The sequence below is a fragment of the Nycticebus coucang genome, chromosome 3 (genome assembly GCF_027406575.1).
Source record: "Nycticebus coucang isolate mNycCou1 chromosome 3, mNycCou1.pri, whole genome shotgun sequence".
Classification (NCBI taxonomy): Eukaryota; Metazoa; Chordata; class Mammalia; order Primates; family Lorisidae; genus Nycticebus; species Nycticebus coucang.
The window spans coordinates 76,617,272-76,640,770 of record NC_069782.1 but is presented as its reverse complement, the minus strand read 5'-3'; the positions used below and the strand labels follow the sequence as shown (position 1 = coordinate 76,640,770).

General features: G+C 46.4%; 2 protein-coding genes across 14 annotated transcripts in view; one reads left to right on the top strand and one right to left on the bottom strand.

Annotated features, from left to right (window-relative positions):
• The window catches only part of MARCHF8 (membrane associated ring-CH-type finger 8), a 162,113-nt gene extending 143,507 nt beyond the window's left edge, over positions 1 to 18,606 (top strand). For 10 of the 11 annotated variants that reach the window (XM_053582419.1, XM_053582412.1, XM_053582420.1 and 7 more), the window contains 5 exons: positions 9,283 to 9,371; positions 9,642 to 10,487; positions 11,828 to 12,008; positions 13,912 to 14,059; positions 14,715 to 18,606. In XM_053582419.1, coding sequence (XP_053438394.1) covers positions 9,283 to 9,371; positions 9,642 to 10,487; positions 11,828 to 12,008; positions 13,912 to 14,059; positions 14,715 to 15,016 — 1,566 coding nt within the window. In that variant the 3' untranslated portion in view covers positions 15,017 to 18,606. The remainder of the gene's footprint in view (positions 1 to 9,282; positions 9,372 to 9,641; positions 10,488 to 11,827; positions 12,009 to 13,911; positions 14,060 to 14,714) is intronic. The other variant, XM_053582421.1, reaches the window with a different exon arrangement.
• A 4,055-nt stretch (positions 18,607 to 22,661) lies between these two features.
• The window catches only part of ALOX5 (arachidonate 5-lipoxygenase), a 51,921-nt gene continuing 51,083 nt past the window's right edge, over positions 22,662 to 23,499 (bottom strand). For all 3 annotated transcript variants that reach the window (XM_053585175.1, XM_053585174.1, XM_053585176.1), the window contains one exon: positions 22,662 to 23,255. In XM_053585175.1, coding sequence (XP_053441150.1) covers positions 23,076 to 23,255 — 180 coding nt within the window. In that variant the 3' untranslated portion in view covers positions 22,662 to 23,075. The remainder of the gene's footprint in view (positions 23,256 to 23,499) is intronic.

Below are 23,499 nucleotides of genomic sequence, written 5' to 3'. Positions count from 1 at the left end.
AGTTATTGTTGTCATTAGAGGCGCAAGATACAGCAGGATGTCACATGTCAGATGTAAATACAGCCTTACCAAGGAGGCTTGCTAACTCTCTTTTTCTCCGAGGGGACAGACCTTGATGTGGTTGTTAAGAGCAGGGTCTATTACTCTTTGTTTCTGAACCCAGAGTTGACCAATGACAGACTTAGGTTACTTAGTCTTAATGGGGTATGTATAAGGCAGAATTTCTTAATTTATGCTAAATCAATCAACAATCCCAAAAGAAGTTACTTATTTTCATATAACAAAAATAGGGGGATTAGAAGAGTTGTGTGAAAACAATGGAATCGGAGCCATTGTGTGGTATTGGGTGGCGACAGCCTTCTCTGTCCACCTCACAGCACTGCGTAGCCTCCCGTTAGTCCTGGCAGAGCTGTGAGCAGTGTTTGCTATTTGGCTCTCCTTTTGGCAAAGTTTGATCATTTTTTTTTTTTTTCTTCTGGCATTATTACAGTTCAGTTTCTGGCTAAAGTTTGAGGACACCAATTTTTAAAGTTACATTCCAGGTCTCCTGAAGATGGAAGAGAAGCAAGTTTAAAATGGTTTCCTAATAATACTAAGACATTATTTGCATTTTTCATTCTTCATTCTCTCATGAGCTCACACTGGAGTTTCCAGAGGCTGAACAGCATGCAAGATAGCATTTTTTTCAGACCTTAATGGAATGTGTTCTCATGTTTTAAAATGTTCTAGTATAGAAAAGATCAAGAGATGTAATGCACATAAGGAAAAACTCTTTGGGGGGCCTCAGTAATTTTAAGAGTGTAAAGTGGTCCTGAAACCAGTAAGTTGGAGGATCTGTGTTTCAAAGGCACAGTTTCTGTGAGTGTAGTTAACGTTCATTCAGCATGTGTTCAGTAACATCTGCTGTGTGCCAGGTCAGACATTAACAGTTTTCTAAGTTAACATATTCCAGAAACATCTTCTCTTAAACTGTTGGAATGAATCATTCCATAGCAGAGATGAAACCTGCTGGTTTATTCTGTAGGTTGTCAGGGGGGTAATCTACACAGAAGCCTTGCTTCACAATGGAGGCGTTCCTGGAATGAAGTGTGTTGCATTCCTGCATCTCCTCTGATTTTTTTGATCCTTGCAGCAGCCCTGTGGATTGTTGACCTAATTTTTAAATGATTAAACTCCTTGGTGGTGTGCTCAGTGGAATGGCCCCAGTACACAGAATCAGGACTTTGGAGTCAAGAGCCAGTGCTTTGGCCACTACCCCAGAATTCTGTCAAATGAGAATTCCTGGCAATGAAAATATATTTTGATTATATTCGAAAAGTTAAATATTTAAAGGAAGCCTATGGTAGTAAGTGGTCCTTTTGAGTGGTAAATAACTCACAAACAGCCCTTTAACCATGTTATTTCTGGTGATTTTGGACTTTTATGTGGTTATACCTGTAGTTTCTGGAACTGTAAAGCTATCTTTGTTGCCTTCAGAAATTGTTACCTTCAGTTTAATTTATTGAAAACAAATTACATTTGTAAGATCTACAACTGTAATATGGAGACTTGCTCTGGAAGGCAGTCCCTAAGAAAGTCTCTTCAGCTGCTACCTTCCCTCTGATAGCACTGTAATGTATGCCTCTCATTGTGCTGGGGATACATTGCCATTCATGGAATTCTTAGGCCCTCTAATAGACCATCAAAGAAAAGAATTCAGTGTTAGTTCTACTTGCTAACAATACTAATTAGTCATTTACAGTGGAAATCATTCTAGATTTCAGTAGCTTTTATTGTACATTCTTTTCTATGAATCCTATATTGTATATATTTACTTTTTTAATGGTGAATTTTAACTAATTGCCTTTGTGAAAGCTCGTTCTTGGCATAGCCCTTCATCAAGAGTCAACATGTATTTATAGAGACAGCCACAGAATGGCCTCTCCTCCTTTAATGGTAGCTCATTTTTAAGTTGAGTACAACTGTGTGTTTATTTATGGAAATCAGAGTCTCTCATAATGAACATTGACAGAGTACCGTCTGTGCTAAGCAGAAAGTTTGCTGAGATGTGATCTTAGACATTTCAGTGTCTAAACACCAACTGATATTTTATTTGGCTCTATTATATGAAGTCAGGCCTGCTTATTAGGCAGTTCAGAGCAGATAACTCTTAGTTTAGAAGTTAGGAGGGCAGGGCGGCGCCTGTGGCTCAAAGGAGTAGGGCTCGGGCCCCATATATCGGAGGTGGCGGGTTCAAACCCAGCCCCGGCCGAAAACTGCAAAAAAAAAAAACAAAGCGAGGAGGGCAGTAACCTTTAGCAACTTCCTGAGCAGGAAGCACAAATAAAGTGGTCTGTTGAGCAGGATTTCTAATATGCCCCCCTAAAGATGTGCCACTTAATTGTCCATAACCTGTGAATGCCATGAGATACTACTCATGATCATGTTGCATGGTGCAATTGACCTTAAAATAAAGGAGATTATTTTGGATTATACATGTGCCAAGAGTGCTGACAGGCTGGTGGCGGAGGGGAATGTCAGAGGGATGATAGCTCAAATGAGTTGAAGATGAGGGGGAATGTTCGCAGCCCTTAGGTGGCAGCCAGCAAGTGAACTGGGTGTCAGTCCTCAAGCAGAAAGGAACTGCATTCTGCCAACAACCTGGGTGAAGGTGGAAACGCATTTTCCCTCAGGGCCTCCAGGAAGGAGGAGGCCTGAGCAGAGAATTCTGTCATGCTGTGCCTGGGCTCCTAGTCCATGGAAACTGAGGTGATGACTTTGTGTGTATTTTGTAGTGACTTGTCATGCAGCAGTACAAATCTCATACAGGTGGCAAGTGCTGTCCATGAAGTGGAAAGACTTTCTCTCTTGGGAGCTGTTGGAGCCATTCACTTCTGAAGTCTCTGGGCTGACAGTGTAACATGATCTCTTGATTTAGTCATTTTTTTCTTTTATTTACTTAGATATTTTGAGCTTTCTCTGTAGAAATAGTTACACAGTGACTTTCAGGTTACTCTGCTATAATCTATATAGAGAAATAGATTTTATTTTATTATTTTATTTATTTTATTATTATTATTATTTTTTTGCAGTTTTTGGCTGGGGCTGGGTTTGAACCTACCACCTCCAGCATATGGGGCCAGCACCCTACTCCTTTGAGCCACAGGTGCTACTTTATTATTTTATTTATTTTTTGGAGACAATCTCACTTTGTTGCCCTGCATAGTGTGCTATGGCGTTATAGCTCAGAGCAACCTCAAACCCTTGGGTTCAAGTGATCCTCTTGCCTCAGCCTCCTGAGTAGCTGGTACTACAGGCACCTACCACAATGCCTGGCTATTTTTAGAGACAGGCTCTCACTCCTGCTCAGGCTGGTCTCAAACTCCTGAGCTCAAGCAATCCCTCCTCCTTGGCCTCCCAGAGTGCTAGTGTTACAGGCATGAGCCATCTTGCTTGGCTGAAAAATTGGTTTTATATTGAAATCTAGTTCACTCACACACAACTGAAAGGCAAAATTACCCGCAAGGACTTCATCCTTATTATGACAGACAGACTCTGACATTTTCTATTTTATTCTTTTCTTCTTCTTCTTTTTTTTTTTTTGTAGAGACAGAGTCTCACTGTACCGCCCTCGGGTAGGGTGCCGTGGTGTCACACGGCTCACAGCAACCTCTAACTCTTGGGCTTACACGATTCTCTTGCCTCAGCCTCCCGAGCAGCTGGGACTACAGGCGCCCGCCACAACGCCCGGCTATTTTTTTGTTGCAGTGTGGCCGGGGCTGGGTTTGAACCCGCCACCCTCGGCATATGGGGCCGGCGCCCTACTCACTGAGCCACAGGCACCGCCCTTCTTCTTCATTTTTAAAAAAGAAAAAATCACTTTCTTTTTATGTTACCTCAGAATTAGAAAATTGTGAGCTATTAGTTGTGCTTTTACTTCTTATTTCTTAAACTATTGGTTACATGTTATTTTCTAAATGAACTTCTGCTTAAGAAATAATGCGCAGGGTAAAGTGGCGTATGGGTTCTGAGGGTCTCCGTGACAGGTCAGTGTCCCTCCACTCAGCTTCTCTGGCCCTCTCCTGGATTACCTGGGGCCAGCACAGATGGCAGCGGTGCCTCTCTCTGCTCGTTTCACTTGGTTTATCTATTAATGGGCAGAATGAGCTTTTTCTTTCTTTTTAATGACTGCCTAGTATTCCTTTCCTTAGAAAGAATAGTATCCCCAGTCATCTCCGAGCTGATTTAGGTCAATTCCAGCCCTTCACTGTCATAAACAACAATGTGTACAAATCTCTTTGTGCAGATTTGTGAGGTTGAATTCCTAAAAGAACTGTTTTGGGGCAGAGTGTATGTGCTTTTGTCATTCTGAGGACAGTTGCTGTCTTGTAGAAGTTTACCATTTGTTTTCCTACCAGCAGTGTATATAGCATGCCTGTTGCCTCCACTTTTGCCAACACAGATATTATTTGATTAAAAAAACATTTTTCTTTTTGCTAATGTTGGCATCCCATTGTAGTTTTAATGTGTATTTCTCATTGTAAAAGAGGGTAAGCATCTTTTCATAGTTTGAGTTGTCTGCACATCCTTTCCCAGTTTTTCCACTGACTTAATTTACCATAACTTGGTAAATTATAAAATGGTATAAACATGGGCCTCTTACCCTCCATATCCAGCCCCTCCTCAAGCTCCTCCTGGCTTGGGAACAAGCTCACCCAGACCATTCCTGTGGCCCTGCACCTGTTGGCATTAATCAGATGTAAATCAGATGGACAGATTCAATGTTGTTAGGGGTCTGAGACCCTAAATGTTTAAAGGAAGGCCCAGTGTGGGGTTGTGACAGAGAAGAGGGAAGGGAAGGTATGCTGGATTATAGGTACCCTGAGTAGGTACCAGACGACTGCTGGATGTGTGTGCTGTGATAGCTGAGAAGAGGAATGCCAATTTCTGCCAAGGACATATGGAAAGTTTTCTTTTCCCTGTATGTTCTTGGAATTCTTGTTAAAATCATTTAAAACAGCAAATCTGATAGGAAAGCTAGCAACTAAGAGACTTGAGTATAGCATATTTATGTAAAAGTATTTTTCATTCCTGGGAAATAAACTGGGATTTAGGCTTGGACAGAACCCAGAGATTTCTTTTGGCATAGTTGATTACAACATCTTAAGAAGAGGGGATTTTCACAGGAATTTTTTTCAGTTTTATATTCTTTTTCATGACTGGAAAGTCTCTAGTTTGACAACCAACAGAGACCTTGGGGAACAGATGGCTTAAGTTTTCTTGACACATTTGGCTTTTCTCATTATGAACATTGACACCTTTTTTTCAATAACTGCCAAGTTCTGTGTGATCCGATCCTATGGGAAGGAGATATAGGTGTTCTCTAGAGGTTTGCAGCAGAGACCTCTGAGGTGAGTACTGTCCTAGCCCTTGAATGCCACCCTGCCTGCTGCTCTCAGGACAAGTAGGTGAGCTGGTCCTGTCCTAGCTGGTGAGGTCTCTTGCTGCAAAGCATCTAAGATTACTGGTCTTTGACTGTGATGACTTCTGGAGTCCATCAGTAGAACAATACTTAAAGCTGTAGACTTCAAGTATTGTTGAGCTGGCCAGTCTCTTAGATGCTTGTTGGCTGATTGCTAGAGTACACTTAGCTTGATACTAGCAACAAATAAAGCTCTTTATTTTATTTCTTTATTTCTTTCTTTCTTTCTTTATTTTGAGACAGAGCCTCAAGCTATCACCCTGGGTAGAGTGCTGTGGCAGCACAGCTCACAACAATCTCCAACTCCTGAGCTTAAGCGATTCTCTTGCCTCAGCCTCCTAAGTAGCTGGACTACAGGTGCCCACCACAACGCCTGGTTATTTTTTAGTTGTAGTTGTCATTGTTGTTTGGCAGGCTCAGAGTGGATTTGAACCTGCCAGCTCTGGTGTATGTGGCTGGCACCTTAGCCGCTGAGCTACAGGCGCCGAGCCCAAATAAAGCTCTTTAAAGTTGCTGTGGTGATCGTTCTGCATATGGATTGGTCCTCAGCCTTGGGACATGTGCTCTTCTTTAGGTGGTGACAGACCAAGCCTCATATGAGAACTGTGATGGCCCCACAAATCTCGTGGGGTTTCTTGATTTTATTGAAGGAATCAACATTTGTTGAAACTTAAGTTTATGTAAAGTAAGTAGATTTTTAGGATTTTCTTGAAATTTTATGATTTGGTAAGAGAAACTCTTTTATCGGGAAACTTGTTGAGGCTTGGACATTACCTGCTGAGAGTGTCTTATAATGTTTTCATGACATAGAGAAAGTGTAATAAGGGCAGGAACACAGGTGGAAGATGCTGAGGTGTTCATTTTTCCCGAGTAAAAACTGGGCAACAGCAGAATCTCCCCAGCCCTGCCATGAGGTCTTTCCACCAGTGGACTGCTGCCAGTGTCTGCCAGCCTTCATGTCTGTTGTAACTGCAGACACACCTGCGTGAGTTCCTTGTGAGGTGGAAATACATGGGGAAGGAAGCATGGGTCCTGTCATGTATGTGGACAGTGTGGCCGCACTGACCCTGATTGGGTGCCATTGGCCAGATCAGACCCCTCCTCCTCCCACAGCGTTTGCCTTTCCTTCAGAATAGAGGAAAGCATAGTGGTTCCCAGAGGATCATGGTTCCCAGAGGAAACTTCCCTCTGTCTGCCAACCCTTACTGGAAAGAGGCTTCCTTTTATACTTTATTCCCAGCAACTGAGCTTGACTCAGCAACACAGAGGAAGAAGTGACCTCATCGCATTGAGGGGACAAGGGTTTGAATACCACCAGGTATTCCTTCCTCCAAGTATAGGGGGGAGGAGTGGTGACAACTCTGATCTCTCTGCAATGCACATGGCCAAGGATGTGGCCTTCATGATGCATTTCCTGCCTTGTCTGTAGATGCTGCACAGAGCTGGTCTCCCTCAGAAGTAAAAGAAGGGAGCAAGAAGTTGATTCAGTCCCAGAATGGTGTTAGGACTAAATGTCAGACAACAGGCAGATTGTAGGAGTTTGGAGACCTTAATATGGGTGTCCTCATCCTGCGTCCTTGTGGTGTCAACAGTGGTAAAGCCCTTGATACTAGAAGGCCTGTGCTCGTCTTGGGGGCAGAGGAGCTCCCAACAGACTGAATCTGAGATGGCTTCCCCTGGAGAAGGAAGCTGGAGAAAAAGAAGGATAGCTCGCACACTAGGGCCTAGAGAATGCAAAGAATATAATGGCACAGTATTCACATGGCTCCTAAGATGCTGCTCATTTTGTTTAGGAATACACTTGACAAAGTAGTGATGGGGATTACTTTGGGGATGTCATTTTTGTGTCTCCAAGTAAATTTTAGATTCTTAAGAACTTTGACCGTTAATGTTTTTAAAGAAAATGTATCAGTGTCCATATGCACATTCAGTTAGAAACTAAATGTGAACTCTTTGGTGACTCAGAGGATGTGCTAATTGAGTAACAGTGTGTGTGATCTCAGCATACACATGCAGCATGCTAACAAGTAAGTAGATCATGTTTCTTTAGGTTGAATTGGATTTAAGACGATGTTTAATCTTTGTTCTGGGTAGTAGGAATAACAGTCCAATGAACACCTTAATTAGAGTGCCCATTCTGCCAGATTTGCTGTATGGGGGCCAGGAGTTTCTGGGCAATGGCCATACTTGTCCTGATGGCTGGCCAGTGTCAAGGATCCCACAGGTGAAATGCCAAGATGAGAGAGCATCTCTGCTGGTGACACTTAGAGTGCGGCTAGGCCTCATTTGGGGAACTGTGAGCCAGGGCAGAACACCCTTGCTTGCAGGAGTTAGGGCCAAGGGCTACTTGGGTGGGCCTGGCAAAGGGAGATGGTGATTTGGGCTTATTCATGATAATAGACTCATAGCACTGTTTTCCTGGGGCTGTGTGGGTAGCTTGGAACAGATACTAAGGTTTACTAATCTGGGGAGGAAAGAGTGCATTATGTAAATACACATGGGCCTGTGGGGGAAGGGGACCCAACATGGGCCATGTTGTCTTGATAAGGCCTCACCAGGTCCGTAGAGGCTGGCGTGGGCGCCCTCTGGTGGTGGTTATGCAGCCTCAGCTCGGCTTCTCTCCCAGTCGTCCCTCCTTCCCTCCTGTGCTTTGTCCTCACTGTGGTGCCTCCTTTCCCTCCTAGATCTTTTCTGTCATTTTGACTGTTCTGTACCCCAGAAGTCCTGCTCTATCCCATGACCTCTTGTTGCACATTCTTTCAAATCTAAATTTTCATCTTGACTTTTCCTTAATTCTCAATTCCAAGCTTAGAGTAGTTGGGAACATTGTGTTCTCACTCTCCTCCTAGGCCCTGGTTGAGCTGTGACTGGCAGCTCCGTGTTTAGGTGGGCTCCCTTTTGTATAAGGAGCCATGGGAGGGGGTCAGGTTTCACAGAACACAGCATGAGTGCCATGCAGGAGGTTGTGGGGTGGGTAGGAGAGAGCTCTCAAATCAGCCAGCCTGGATTTAAGGTCTACTTGGGAACTGGGGGAGGGGTGGCTGGCGAGGTACCTGAAGGCAGGGAGCTTCACACTTCTTTGCATTTGTGTAGAACCTTTTGGGTACTTGGTTTCTTGATTTCTGTATGAACTAATTAATTAAATGCTCAGGACACACTGAGATCTGAATCTGCAGAGCAATCAGTAGTGGTGTTCCTTAGCTGAGACTTTCCTTGGCTACACCTTTATCCACATATAAGAAAAAAGTGCTGTTTGATTTGTTTTGCATAGGCTTGTAGGGACTTATAGGTAAAAACTGAAGAAAGAAGTGGATCAGAACACTCAAGACCAAAGTGTAATAAAGGCGACATTGTTTATTTTGACACTTGGGTGCAAGGGAGCTAAGAGCTAAAGGATGTTGGGGGCGTTTAGGGAGGAAGGCCATCTTATACAGCTGGGTGGGAGGGGGCTGGTTTCTATCAAGGACCACCAAACTGTTGATCTCATCAGGATGTCAAAGATGTTATCTCATTACGAGACTCTTCTGGCAGGTTCTTCTTATCAGAGTGCCAGCATATTTCTCTGGGATGGTCTAGAATTGGACTGGACAAGCCTGCAGCAAGTCTCCCTCCTATTCGAGTTATGTCCACCTGTAACAAGTGTCTCACAGTATGGCTTTTCAAGATGAGTTAGTTTGGCCAACCTAACAGGGATCTAGTATGTGCTACTGACTGAGCAGACATTCTTGGGGTTTTTAATCATCACCATTCAGAAGGACACAGCACATATGGTCCATCCTCTCGTGTCTTCCTGAACACTGACCAGAGCTATGTCATTACAGGCTGGGAGTCCTCCACTGGCGTCAACTTCAGCCCCGGTGTCCACCTTCTCTCGTACTTCCGTCACACCATCCACTCAGGACATCTGCAGGTAACAGTCCCCTTCAGACACTGGAGTGATCAATGTGCACCCCAGAAATAAGCATTAGTGTCCGAGAGTTCTTGGATTTCCATTTGCTTGATCATTCTGCCTCTGATCTAAGCAGTTGGCCCAGTTTCATGTGCTGTTTGCTCACAAGTTACCCGCAGTCTCCTCCTAAGCCCTGGTTGAGCTGTGAGTCTCATTTCTTCACTTTGATGTCTGTTCTCTTCTAAAATTGTTTTTACTTTCTGTGCTTTTATTCCATTGTTCTGCATGCAGTTCCAGTGCAGTGTTTTCTGAGTGTTGTCACCACAGTGCCGTGCAGTCTGCTGTTGTCTTGAAAACTCCTCAATGCCAGAGTTCTCTGACACAAGGGCTCACTGTGACAGTTATCTGTAAAGACACAGTACAGGCGTCAAAGACAAATTCCTTTGGTTCAGAATGGGTCCAGGCCTTGAAGCCTGCTAAGAATACCAAAGCCAGAAGAACACTAAAGTTCTCAAAGTCCCTAAACGATGTGGGTGAGAAGGCCCAGGATACTTTGGAAAGTTTTGCTTATGTGGAAAGAACTTGTTCTGAAGGAAAATTAATACTCCCTCAAGACCCATGTCTCAGAATGAACAGGTTCCATCATAAAGAGAAAAGAACACTGATCCGCAAACCTCCTGGCAATTCCAAACATTCTTGTGTTTCATCCCTTTCTGCCAATTGTTCAACTGCCTCAGAGGTGGGAGCTGGCAAGGGAGGTGCGCAAGTCCCGCTGTTGGATGAGAAAGGAGATGTCCGGGCTGTGTCCAGAAGCTGGCAGCTGCTCCGCTATTTGCTGTTGTTGTCACGTGGCTTGAGCACCGGCAGCCTGCACAGGTTCCATGAGCTGGAGAGCTGTGCCACCCACCTGCAAGCCGCCAAGTCCTCCAGTGGGCTGGCCGGGAGCATGGGCTTCTGCTCTGATGACATGGGAGATGACGACGTCTTTGAGGACAGCACATCTGCAAAACTGAAAGGCAGGGTCCTACAGGCGCCCCTCTGCTCCACAGAAAAGGACAGCGACCTGGATTGTCCTTCTCCCCTCTCTGAAAAATGCCCCCCCATCTCCCCTGTGTCCATATCAGGGGATGCCTGCAGGTTGGTTTGCCTGGAAGCACCGCTCTGGGCAGCTCTGCTCGCACCCCATGTGTCATCTTGCTTTAATATGTGAAGTTTCAGTAAAATGAAGTAATAGGCAGTTGTAGCCAATTTGGGGTTAATACTTTTCTCCAGAAGAATGGAGTATTGGTATCATTTGAAAAACGAATTTTTATGATGTGGGTCTTAAGACATTTCCAAAGATGATACAAAAGGAGGAAACTCCACATATTAAAGACCAAGCTGATGCTTCTTAGCTAAAAATAAGTAGGTTCTGTGTAAAGAAATTGGAAGAAAGAAATAGTATCTCCAACTTTCCAGCTTAATGGCCCAGATTTTAAGTACTTGCTGCCTTCCCAGCCTCTTTCAAGCCCTTGCCCCCCACCAGGTGTGTGGGGGAGTGGCTGTCCTCCAGTAGCTCCTCCCTTCCTCCCTCCAGCTGTGCCCAGATCCCAACCCGTCTTACTTGTTCAGCATCCTTGTCTGGCCTCCAGAGTCACTTTCATCACACTCTCGTGCCTTCCCCATTCTGACTTTTCCCTAGTTCTCCCCACCTCATGCCAGCTGTCATCAATGGATCAGAACCCCCTCTCACTAAACAGCCCGAGAGCCTGGCTCCTGTCAGGAGAGGTATCCTTCCCTGTTCTCCAGCTGCAGGAAAAGACCCCTCTGTGTCTCAAAAGCTTGTTAAAGTCCCTTGAGGTTAGTAGCTACATTTTGCTGCATGCCTCCTTGGAAATAAGGAATACTTTAAATTAATTTTCATTTACTGCTGTGAATGGTTCTGAAAAAGGAAGTGAAATTGCAGCACCTTACAATGGTGAGTTTTTTAGGTCCAGGAGGTACCGTGATCTTTTGTTTACTCCCTGAGGAACAGAAATGGGTGGGTGTGGTGTGTAAAGGTGAGGTCTGTGTTCATAGCTGAAGAGCGAACGTGTTTTAGAAGGCGGAATGCTGGGTCTGTGTTACATAGAAATTTCTCGCCTAATTATTTTAACATCTCACATTGTGGAAAATGATTTCTGGTTGTCTTAAATTCATCTTTCAGTTGAAGTTCTTAAGTCTTGCCAAAAAATGACTGCTTTGTCATTTCTTGTATCATTTTTTCCTCTTTGTTGCCAAATGCCACCCAGACTTTCCATGTTGGTGCGGTAAGCTAGAAACTTTTAGTTTGTAGTCACCGTCTTCATCTGTGTGTGTATGTTTTGTGCTCATTGTCAGTCACTCTGTGGTGTCCATTTCTGATAGTTTTCCTTGTGGGGGGATTGACTTTCCACTAAAGTGTCACCTTCCTCATTGTGGGACTCCCCCTCACGGTGACTGCTTTTCTTTCGCTGTAGGATCTGCCACTGTGAGGGAGATGACGAGAGCCCCCTGATCACCCCCTGCCGCTGCACAGGCAGCCTCCACTTTGTGCACCAGGCCTGCCTGCAGCAGTGGATCAAGAGCTCGGACACCCGCTGCTGCGAGCTTTGCAAGTACGAGTTCATCATGGAGACCAAGCTGAAGCCTCTGAGCAAAGTACGTGTGAGGAAGTGCCATTCCTGGGGTTGCTTTACCCTCTCTGCAACGAGTGAGCCCAGGGAAGCGTTAGCTCCTCAGACGGTGGAGCTGTAGCTGGCCTCTTGTGTTCATTTATTGAAAAAGCTGGGACTGAGTTCATGTTCGTGTTGTTTCTGGTACAGATTTCCAAGTCCCTCCCCTGAGGAAGAAGTTCTTTCTAACCCTTCATGTGTTTCTTTGTCCTTCAGACTAAGACTGTTTGTGTCAGTCATCACACCCTTGACCACAGAGCATTCCTGACACATCTTAATTAGAATTTAACTTTGCACGTGTTAACTGTTCCTGAGACTGTGTGTTAGAGATTAGTAGTGTCTTTCCCCAGCACTCAGCATAGCACAGCACCCTGTACGTTTACTTGATAAGCTTTTGCTGGATAGGAGAGTGGGCATGCAGCTGTCTTCAGGCGCCCGCGTCTTTACTCCCTCTGATAGGAGCTTTTTCCATGGCACTGGCCTCCTGTTTAAACATATTTCTCTCTACATTTCCTGGAGGTTTTGTTTCGAAGAATAAAAGACTGTTCCTATCCCAAAACATGAATATATCAATTAAAGGGGGAATCATGTAATCAAATAATAGCACGTGACAGTACCAGTTAGATGTCAAATTACCTGGTGATGGAGCACATCAGACACTGAGAGAAGGAAGTGGTCCTTGTGGGCAGGAGTGCTGGGGAAGCAGCATGCTGGCAGCATCACAGAATGTTGGGGTTTTAAAGCAGTTCTTGGAAGATCACCAGCATTTTGGAAGCAAAGTGAAAGGAATTTAGAGAGGTCAAGTTGTCTGTGGAGAAAGCAAACACCAAAAAGGTGAGCGTGAGTGTTTAGGGGCTCTGCCTGGGCCAAGCTACATGTGTCCCAGGAAGTAGTGGGGCCCGGCGATCAGAAACACTTAGGGACTGAGTGTGTTTAGATAGAAAGCCCTGGGAACTCACTGGTGTATAAAACCCCAGCAGAAAGCAATTGCATGCTAGAGAAAGCAGGCACAGAACATATAAAAAAATGCTCTGCCCCAGTAAAAGCCTTATAATGTATTGGTTACCTGGTCTACACTAACCTCTCTAGTGAGGCTTACAGCAGTATAAACAGCAGTCTGCGAGGCTCTAGCTTCAGCTTACCCTGCATAGAGTCGTCTAGACAGAGGCTGTGACTACGGTTGGCAAAGGATATGCAGAGTGTTTACACTTTGTTCTTTCTCTCTACCTCTATGTGTTTTCTTCTGATTCGGAAACCTGTAATTGAAAATGAAAATCTGGCTATTTGGAGTAAATTAATGAGCTCCTAGAGGAGATGGGACTGGCAGAGTCTGCTTGTACCAGGAACTCTTAGCATCGGTTTCGAGCTGTTGCTGCCAAAGTAGCAGAGGACCAAAGAGTGAGCGCCTTCTGCCATTCACCTTCACGACGTAGTGCGATCCATCTGCTAGTGTGTTGTGGCATCATCAGTCCTCTTTCCCCTACTTGCCATGCCAGTCAGCAAGTCAGAGAGACTTAAAACATAGCCCCCGGGTCTCGGGCCAACATAGCGTTTTCAGCAGGACTGTAACTGTAGACTCCTTTCTCATGCCATTTAATGTCTGTTTGCGAGAATGAGCAGACAAGGGCATTGCAGCTGGTAGTTCAAACTCATCTCAATCCCAGCTTCTTTTCATTGCATAGAAAGTTGGGTGTGCCTGGTACCTGGTTTGAATCCAAGTGGTTTAAGAGAACTACTACATGTATTTAGGGAAATTCATCCAGTTTGGGAATGGAGGGGTGGAGGGTGTGTGTGTGGAAATCCAGTCTTGTCCATCTACAGTGTCCTCACTCCACTGTAAGCCCTTTGCCTTGAGTGCGAGCCTCATGCCCCGCACATTGTCTTTCCAGTGGGAGAAGCTGCAGATGACGGCCAATGAGAAAAGGAAGATCGGGTGCTCAGTGACATTCCACATCATCGCCATCAGCTGTGTGGTCTGGTCCTTGTATGTGCTCATAGACCGCACTGCTGAGGAGATCAAACAGGGGCAGGCGACAGGTGAGTGCTCAGGCTGATAGTGAGCTCAGCACAGGGGCCCTGGTGCACACTGCGTCTCAGGACCAGAGCATTGTGTGTAGTCACAGCACACACGGCTAGGATTCTGGAGGGGGAATGTCAATTAGAAGGCACCATGCCTCCGTTTTGGATGTTTCTCTGGCTGTGGTAAGTAGTTTTTGAAAACCCAGACAGAAGAGATCAAATTGTGGAGCATGAGGATCTCCACAAACTGCCTCCTGGAAAAGCAGGATGAAAGGTAGTGGGCACTCTCTGCCATCCTTCCTTTAACAGAGCAAGTTTTGGCGAGTGAAGAGTCCACTGCTGGGCATCCACGTGCCTGTGGGTCCTCCTGAGGCAGGAATAGTGCTCGGGCCAGGATTCACGACTGCAGTGACAGCGCCTGTGAACAAACACTGCACTTTAGCTTGGGCAGCATAGTGAGACCGTGTCTCTAAAGGAATCCGTTGGTTATGGGGAAGTTCAGAAATAGTGTTTTAGTTATTTATTTATTTTATTTTTGGCCAGGGCCAGGTTCGAACCTGCCACCCTTGGCATATGGGTCCGGCACCCTACTCACTGAGCCACAGGTGCTGCCCGTTTATTTTGTATTTTAAACAAGATCTAATACATCAGCTGAGTTTTTTTTTCCTTTCAGGAATCCTAGAGTGGCCCTTTTGGACTAAATTGGTGGTTGTGGCCATCGGCTTCACTGGAGGACTTCTTTTTATGTATGTTCAGTGCAAAGTATATGTGCAATTATGGAAGAGACTCAAGGCTTATAATAGAGTGATCTATGTTCAAAACTGTCCAGAAACAAGCAAAAAGAGTATTTTTGAGAAAACTGCACTAACAGAGCCCAACTTTGAAAATAAAGATGGACGTGGAATCTGTCATTCCGATGCAAACTCTTGTTGCACAGAGCCTGAAGACACTGGAGCAGAAATCATTCATGTTTGATTGTGTGGAGGGTGTAGTTTTCCTGGGTACCCGTGAAGAGCTGAAGGAAATTGTTTACTGCCTATTGTGTACCTTTCTTTTGTCCTTTAATAGCATAGCCTGGGCAGGTGACTCTTTTCAGTGGCTTCTCTTTTTCTGAACCCTCCTTAATGAATCTCCTCGAAAGCCCTTCCAGGAGCCAGGTGTGGCTGGGTCCCACCTCTGCTGGGCTGCTCTGTGGGAAGGGAAGGTGGAAAACCTCATGATGCCATGATGGGGAGCCGGCTGGGTTCCTGCCTGTGATCTTGAGCAGAACGAGAGAATAAAACGCCAAACCTAAGGGAAGAGCTGGAGCAAGGGGCACCAGGTCCTGATGTGCAGCCTCTTCCAGCTGCAGCATCCTAGCCCCCTGGGCGCTAAGGAGAGCCTTTCCACACACGACCTCCTGCTGCCTCTGCTGATGCTGACACTGACACCTTGGCTGTCATGCAGGTGGTGCCTGGTGCTCTGTGCATGGTGGTGTGTGATTCACTGAGCAAACAGCACTTTACAGAAGAGATTCTTTATTTTGTGATACCTGTGTCCAGTGGGATTAACACTTACAGAGCCTCTCTTTTAGAAATCTTCTCTTTGTTGCCCTTGTTATCTCTTTTACAACATAATAGATCTCAAACCCTTTTGGCCTTATATATGCTAAGAAGTATGACATTCATTCTGTGTCTGTAAGATAGACTTGTGACTTTAAAGCAGGGCAAATAGGTCTGATGTTTCATGGGGATTAATGGATGTTAAATGCCAATTAGAGCATAATTCCTATGCTTATAAGCTGGTTTTATGGCAAGTCCTATTTCATAAGCCTGCCCCGTACATTTCTTTTCTGTCAACATTGAAAAAGAAGGGGTTTTGAGATTTAAATGGAAGTCAAGGAAGTAATTAAAACAAAGCTGAATATTTTAAAAGTACTCCTTTATAGAGACATTTCTCCCGCTGGTCCTGACTTCATGCTGAAGGAGCAGCCACATGCTGTCCTGGTTGGGGATGTGTGCTGCAGGTGCTCCGAGGTGCTGGCCTGCCATGCAGCCCTGCTCAGGAGTAGGTTCTGTGTAGTCACCACCGAGGGTTGAGAGGCAGGTGTGCTGGCTCTGGGATGAGGATCAGGCGTGAGCAGCAGATTGTACTCAGCCACATAGCTGCTTGTCTGTCGCCTTAACCAGACTGAACAGAAAGGATCCTTTAAGGGCCCTTGGCCCCACTCTTGGTCCATTCTTTTGTCAGGGATTATCTCCTATGCTAGTTTCATAAAACAAACAAAACCAAAATCACTACCATCAAATGGCCTTTGTCCCCATCTGCTTAAAATTCTGTTTTTAAAACCCAGTTTCATAGTACCAGGCAAATGAGTCAACTCTGGGAATGTATACCATAATATGAGCAGCCCACATGCTTTCTCCCCATACACTCCCATCCAGCTGGGAGGCAGGGGTGGTGAGGTGTTGCAGGGTCTCACTTCACTCTCAGAGCCTTCGGTGCCTCGTTACCCTGTGGAAAGGAGTAAGCAAACATGAGATGATTTCTCTTTCAGAGTGGAAACCCTGTGGTTTGTTCCGTGGTGCAGGAAGAGGTTGGAGGGTCCCTAAGCATTGTGCATGGGCTTGTGGTCGAGGCATTGTCCTGCTCTCTTCACCCGCCCAGTGTCTGACTCACTGGGATCACCGCTGGGAAGGCCCTGTCCAACCATAGCTGACTTCTGAAAATAGGTCAGCCCGCGCTCTCTTCCATACCATATCCAGCCAGTGCCTATGTTCACTGTGCCCCAAAGTGCAATTACCCATGTCCCTCCTCATCCTGGGAATCCAGGCAGCCACAGACTGTCCACTCAGGGGAGCTGGATCCCAGGTCAGCCCTGCCACTGCCTCTTAGGAACTGCCAAAAAAAGGCCCCTGGTTTTGTACACTTGTCCCTGCCGCCCTCCCAACATGAGTGGTTAAAGGGAAGACTGAGATAAAGTGTGAGTTCTCCCTCCAACCCCATGGAACCTCTTATGCTGAATCCAAAAAGCACTGAGACTTCCTGTAGACAGGAGTGTGCCGAGATAGACGTATCCCTGGGCAGCCCACCCATTGTGACTGGCACCCCCTATGGCAAAGGCACCTTTAGTATTGTTCCTAGGCCCAACCAGACTCCCATGCAAAGTTGACTCTCTTTTTTAGGAAGGCCTAACACCATCTCATCATCTTGGGCCACTCTGGACAGTCTTTCCACATCCTCCTTTCCCCTGCTGGTGGAGCATGCAGCTCCACCCACCACACACACACAACAACCTTTTCTTGCAGTTCTAGTTCAGCACCTCTAACCCATCAGACCCCTCAGTGCCTGGCAGTGAAGCCTGGTGGGGGTGCTGTGCTGCCACCTAGCGGGAACACAGTATCTGCCAATATTCCTTTAGTCTGGGTAAACTTGCCAAGTTCTTTTGGGGGGCTATTTATTCCCCAGTCACCCCCACCCCCATTTTGCACTTGGCTCTAGGATGGCATTTGGCTAAACCATATAGAAACCCAGGATGATGGGATGGGTGCGGTGGGTCACTCCTGAAATCCTATCACTCCGGGAGGCCGAGGCAGGTGGATTGCCTGAGCTCATGGGTTCGAGACCAGCCTGAGCCAGAGCGAGACTCCCATTTCTAAAAATAGCCAGGCGTTATGGCAGGCGCCTATAGTCCCAGCTACTTGGGAAGCTGAGGCAAGAGAATTGCTTGAGCCCAAGAGTTTGAGGTTGCTGTGAGCTATGATGCCACTGCACTGCCAAGGGCGACAAAGTGAAACCCTGCCTCAAAAAACAAAAAGAAACCCAGGCTCATAAGTCATAATACCACTTCCAGGCTTCTGATTTCAGTGGTTTTTATGTACAAGTTTATAGTGAGAATTTCTTGGAAATCCTGTAAAATGTCTCTTCCTTTTTTCCCTTTTTTGCTTCAATCCCTCTTTTCAATCATACAGGCCTAGTTTCCACTTGCACAGGTGCCCAACCTGGTCACAGGTGTGCAGGCCCCCAGTGGCTGGGCCAGTTTGGGAGCCTCTGGTGATGCCTGCATAGTTTCAGCTGCTTCTGAGGCCCTGGGGTGGGCTGAAGGGCTGGAGGAGGGCCATAGAAAGCACAGTGAGATTCACAGCCCTGTGGACATGGGTGGATGCAAATACATTTTAAATACTTTCCCTTCTGAATCTGGTTTAAAATATGCAGCTTCCATCTCTAGCCCAAGGAAAGACCAAAACACAGGGAAATAAAAAGCATTTATCTTTGTTTTGGAAGTAATTGTTCAAGTTGTGCACCTGATCAAGGCACATTTAGTTGCAATGTTTATAGAAAGTTGATTGTTAATAAAAACCAAATTTACACTGGCATGTGTGGTGTAGTTTTTAAAAGGCACTTCACATTTGAAATTTTTCTTACCTTAGAAAGTTTCTAGTTACCTGAATGTCTAGTTTTGTATTCTTTTATGTATGTTCACTGTTTCTCAGTATTACCACTTGAGTAATTCTGTGTACCTGGGGTTGTTTGTGCTATACACTGGGGTGTCTAATTGCAGCAATAAAGCTTTTCTTTAAAAAGGAGTTTTGCCATGAGAGTGTTTTCCTGCTAGGAGCCTGGGGACGCTGGCAGGCACTCCAGTGGCCCTGAACACCTTCCCAGGTTTGTCTGGCTTGTCTGGAAAGAATACCACGTGGCCTCTGGAGGTGTATTTTCCTCAGCCCATCCCTCAGACGTTGGTGTGTTGGGAGGTTGGTGTGTGAAGGGTATGTGGGATGGAAATGAGAACTGAGGCATCTCATAGGGTGTGCTTGCTTCAGACTTACAGGCTCACCTACTTGGGCTGGCTCACTATCCTTGGGGAAGCTGGACTCCGTGTGTGGCAAATGGTCATGGCTTGATTGTGAACTAGCCTTACTGTGGAAACACATTTCCTGACCCACAGCCCAGCTGAGTAGAACAAGGGAGACCAGCAGGGTTGCTGGTGGCAGCTCAGCCCGGCTGCATCTCTCAGCTTCTGGGGGGCTTTCCTGAGAGAAGGCAGTGCCACTGATCCCCAGGCTGCCGTAAGCCACTCATGGGGCTGGGAGTGCTGGCATCCTTGTCAAGGTTAGAGGTTGTGGGAGGAAGGCCAGGCTTACCGAGGCGTGCTGTAGCCTCAGAAGGTGGGTCTGGAGAATTCTTCCACACTCACCTATGGCAGACATGAGAGCTAAGCACAAGGATGCTTTTGTGGAGACAAGGTCACAGGTGCGTGTCAGAGGACAGGACGCTCCAGCTCCAAGTGGAGATGGGTCCACAGAGCTGCTGGACCTGTGTGGGGATAACCCCAGGGCTCAGTGGTGAGGGGGTGGAGCTGGAAGGAGAAGCCACTCCTGTGTGAAGGTGAGGCCTGGGGCTCCAAGAGGAACCCCTGTGTTTTTCAGGAATGTCAGGAGTTTGGCTGAAGAGCACAGGTAGGGTAGGCTAGGCCTTCTTGCCCTTTCCCCCCAGCCGCAGAGGTGGGGTATAGGGCTGCTGAACCTTTGGGGAAGTTCTTGGTAGTAGCAGCCTCCTGTCCATAAATAAACTTTGATTGATGTGCTGCCATTGCCCGTTCATTTAGGTCAGGCGTCCTCAAACTTTTTAAACAGGGGGCCAATTCACTGTCCCTCAGACCGTTGGAGGGTCAGACTATAGTTTAAAAAAAAAAAAAACAACTATGAACAAATTCCTATGTACACTGCACATATCTTATTTTGAAGTTAAAAAACAAAACGGGAACAAATACAATCACACTGCCTCATGTGGCCCGTGGGCTGCAGTTTGAGGACCCCTGATTTAGGTCGTATCTATAGCTGACTTCTGCTGCAGGGGCCAAATCGGATAGTTGGAACAGATTGGCCCTCAAAGCCTAGAATATGTACCATGTGGCCCCTCATATGAAAAGTTTGCCAACTCTCAGTCAATATGAATTGTGCCCCGGAGTAGTTGGTGCACAGCCGTGTGATGGCTTAGTGACGGAGGTGTTGACGAGCCCCTCTCAAGGACCTCACGTGTCGCTGTGACCTGGAGTCTTCCCAAACATGCATGGCATTTATATTTGCATACCTGGGTGTGTGGGGGGAGGGAGGGTAATTCTGAAGATAAATTTCTAGAAGTAGGAAAAAAAAGGGATGGATGTATTTAACTTCTAAGTAGCAAAACTGACCTCCACAGCGACTCCCTCATCCTCCATTTAAAAACTTGTTCTTAAAAATGACCGTTACTCTTTTGTATCACATTGAGGCTTTACTTTGCACTTCTCAGGTAAATGAGGTTGAGCAGCATTTGCCATTTCTGTTGCTGTGAAATGTTCATGCTGTGGCCATTTCTCCAGGATTTTCTTGTATTTTTACCTTGAGTCATAGGTGCTTTTTATGATGTAAGGATATTAACTCTCTGCACGGCGGCGCCTGTGGCTCAGTGAGTAGGGCGCCGGCCCCATATACCAAGGGTGGCGGGTTCAAACCCGGCCCCTGCCAAACTGCAACAAAAAAATAGCCGGGCGTTGTGGTGTGGGGTGCCTGTAGTCCCAGCTACTCGAGAGGCTCAGGCAAGAGAATCGCCCAAGCCCAAGAGCTGGAGGTTGCTGTGAGCTGTGATGCCACAACACTCTACCAAGTGCGACAAAGTGAAACTCCGTCATAAAAAAAAAAAAAGGAAAATGTAACATAAACATTAAAAAACAAACTAACAAAACAACAACAACAAAAAAAACCTCTCTGCATGTATGTGTTAGACCCCAAGGTAATGTTCTCAGGGAGTGGGGCCTTTTGGGAAGTGATTAAATCTTGAGCCCTCAAAAGTGGATTAATGCTCTTATAAAAGAAGCTTCAGAGTGTTTTCATCCTTTCTTGCCCTTGGGCTCTGTGAGGAAAAGGCACCATCTTGGAGGCAGAAGCCGAGCCCTTACAAGACGCTGAACCTGCTGGTGATTTGATCTTAGATTTCTAGCCCCTGGAGTACTACAAATACTCCAGTACTTTGTTACAGCAGCACAAACAGACTAACAGGTTGTTTTATCCTAAATCGGGCTGTTTGCAGTTTGCCCCATGCATATGTGTCATAGGGGTCAGCCAGAGGTTTGGACAGAGTTTATGCATAGAACCTGAGACTCTCCCCTCCTGTAGCAGTGATGGAGCTGTGCTACTCAGATACCTAGGTGCAGAGAACCAAGAGGACCAGCTACAGAAAATGTAAGTGATAGACAGCCTCCACTGTGACATTCATGCCAAGGCCATTATCAGCATTCCTTCCAGATACAGTATTTCTGTACTGGGGACTTTAGTTTGAGGACTTCTCATTGGCTAGAGTGAAGCCCTTGACACTCAGCCCATACTTCTCTTTCTCCTTTCGCTGGTGCCAGACCCGCATCAGCATTGCCTACTCCTGTTCCTTCCATCACCCTCCTCCTTGACTACATGGCCTTGTGGGTTCCAATGGTTGATGTCTTCGTTCTCAGAGTCGGGAATCTGGTCTGGGGACAAATAGTAATATGAAGCTGAATCCCTCTGCCATAACCACATGTGTATGGTATCTGTCCCGAAGGTCATTCACAGTGTTGGTAATTCTCAGGGGGATGAGAGGAAGTGTGGGTAAGGGGCTGTACTCATTCCACACTCAGGTTTCTTAGAGGGATTTGCAGCTCCAGGAACACATGTTTGCCTTCATCTGTGCCACGTTACTCCTGGTAGAAAGAAGCCTTTTACCCACACATTGAGCTGCTGGCCTACCTTGTCAGAAGTACCTTTCAGAAATAGTGGAGACTCTGTTGACATGATTCTGAAGCCAGGGAGTAGAGGGTTGTGAGTTGGGCATGTGAGTAGGAAGAGGCAAGGGGTCGCCAAGCTTAAAACAAGCATTGCTGCATGGGCCTTTTTTTTTTTGGCAAGAGTGCCATGGTGTCATTGTGGTTCACTGTAACCTCAACTCTTGGGCTCAAGTGATCCTCCTGCTTCGGCCTCTGAGTAGTTGGGACTTCAGGATCCCAGCTAAGTTTTCTATGTTTAGTAGAGACGGGATCTTCCTCTTACTCAGGTTGGTCTTGAACTCCTGAGCTCAAGTGATCCTCCTGCTTCAGCCTCCCAGAGTGGTAGGATTACAGGCATGAGCCACCACTCCCGGCTGAGAATGCATTTTCATGTTATGTTAAGAACCCTGTCTCAGGAGAAAGGAAGCCCCCAGCTCCTGAGAGAGTGCCTGATGCCTGGCATTGAGATACCCTGCCACGAAGGAAATGAGAGAGCAGCTGAGTGCTAATGCCTGATGCCAGGCCTGGGGCACAGAGATAAATAAGGTGGGTCCCTTGTCCTTCCAGGGGCTCCTCTCCCAAGGGAGAGGCCCCAGGGAAGGCAACAACAGAGGCTGGGACCAAGCCCTGGGAAGAGAGAAACTACCTGGGTCACCAAAGGGACCTTCCTAGAGGCAGTGGCATCTGGGATGTATTCTGAAAAAGAGTAGGAGCTGCCTGAGAAAAGGGACCTTCTATCCAGATTTGGGTGGGGAGGCTTTTGCCCAGATGAAAGCAGTGATTACAGGTTTTTACCAGTATGTTGGGGGGAGGGGTGGCAGTGAGCTACTCAGGGTGACTGGCACATAGCATGCAGAACAACACCTGTATTATATAAACTTTTATTTTTATGACATCATAAATTCTTAATTCATTCAACAAATATTTGGGTACCTACTACATGCAGAAAATTGGACTAAGCATAAATAGGACAGAAAATAATTATCCCACGTCTCTAACAAGAACAGAGATCCTGATTTGCTATTGCTGCCTGCTGTGGAACTGCTAAGCTGGCTGTGGGCAGAAGGCTGTGCAGTTCTGCTCTGTGTAGGAGGGGCCCTGCAGTGTTTACACACTTTGATCTATTAGATTCCCTAAAGACTGAGGGATAAACAGGGAAATGCACTGGTCTTGCAGGAAAAGTGAGCTGCCAGGAGGCCTGACTAGAGAGCGTGCCTGGTAGGCTGGAGTCCGGAGGGCAGGAGCAGCTGCCTTCTCAGAGTGGGACTGGGGCAGGTGTGCTCAGATGGCCACACTGTTGGGAATCCGGTCTGGGGACAAATAGTAATATGGCAGCTTCTTGTTCTTGTTGCGCTCAGCAATTGTGCCAACGATGACCTCAAGGTTCTTGCGGAATCGAGCCATGGCCTCCTTCACAGACTTCTCGATGAAATGCTCTTCTGGGTACATGCCCAGGAACAGCTGAGGACCCAGACGTGGACAGGTTAAGCTGCCACCAATGTGGACTGACAGACCTGTCCCACCCCCAGGGACCACCCCTTGCACAGTCAGGGAGGGAGCATCTGTTCACCTCCCTGTTTCCACCCTCTGCTGCCTGTCAGATTTGCACCCTCAAGAAGGCAAATGCTGCCTCCAACCTGCTTTCCCCAACGTTTCCCAAAGAAAGCTGGGGCTTCACGGATTAGAAGGAAAAATAAGATGTAGA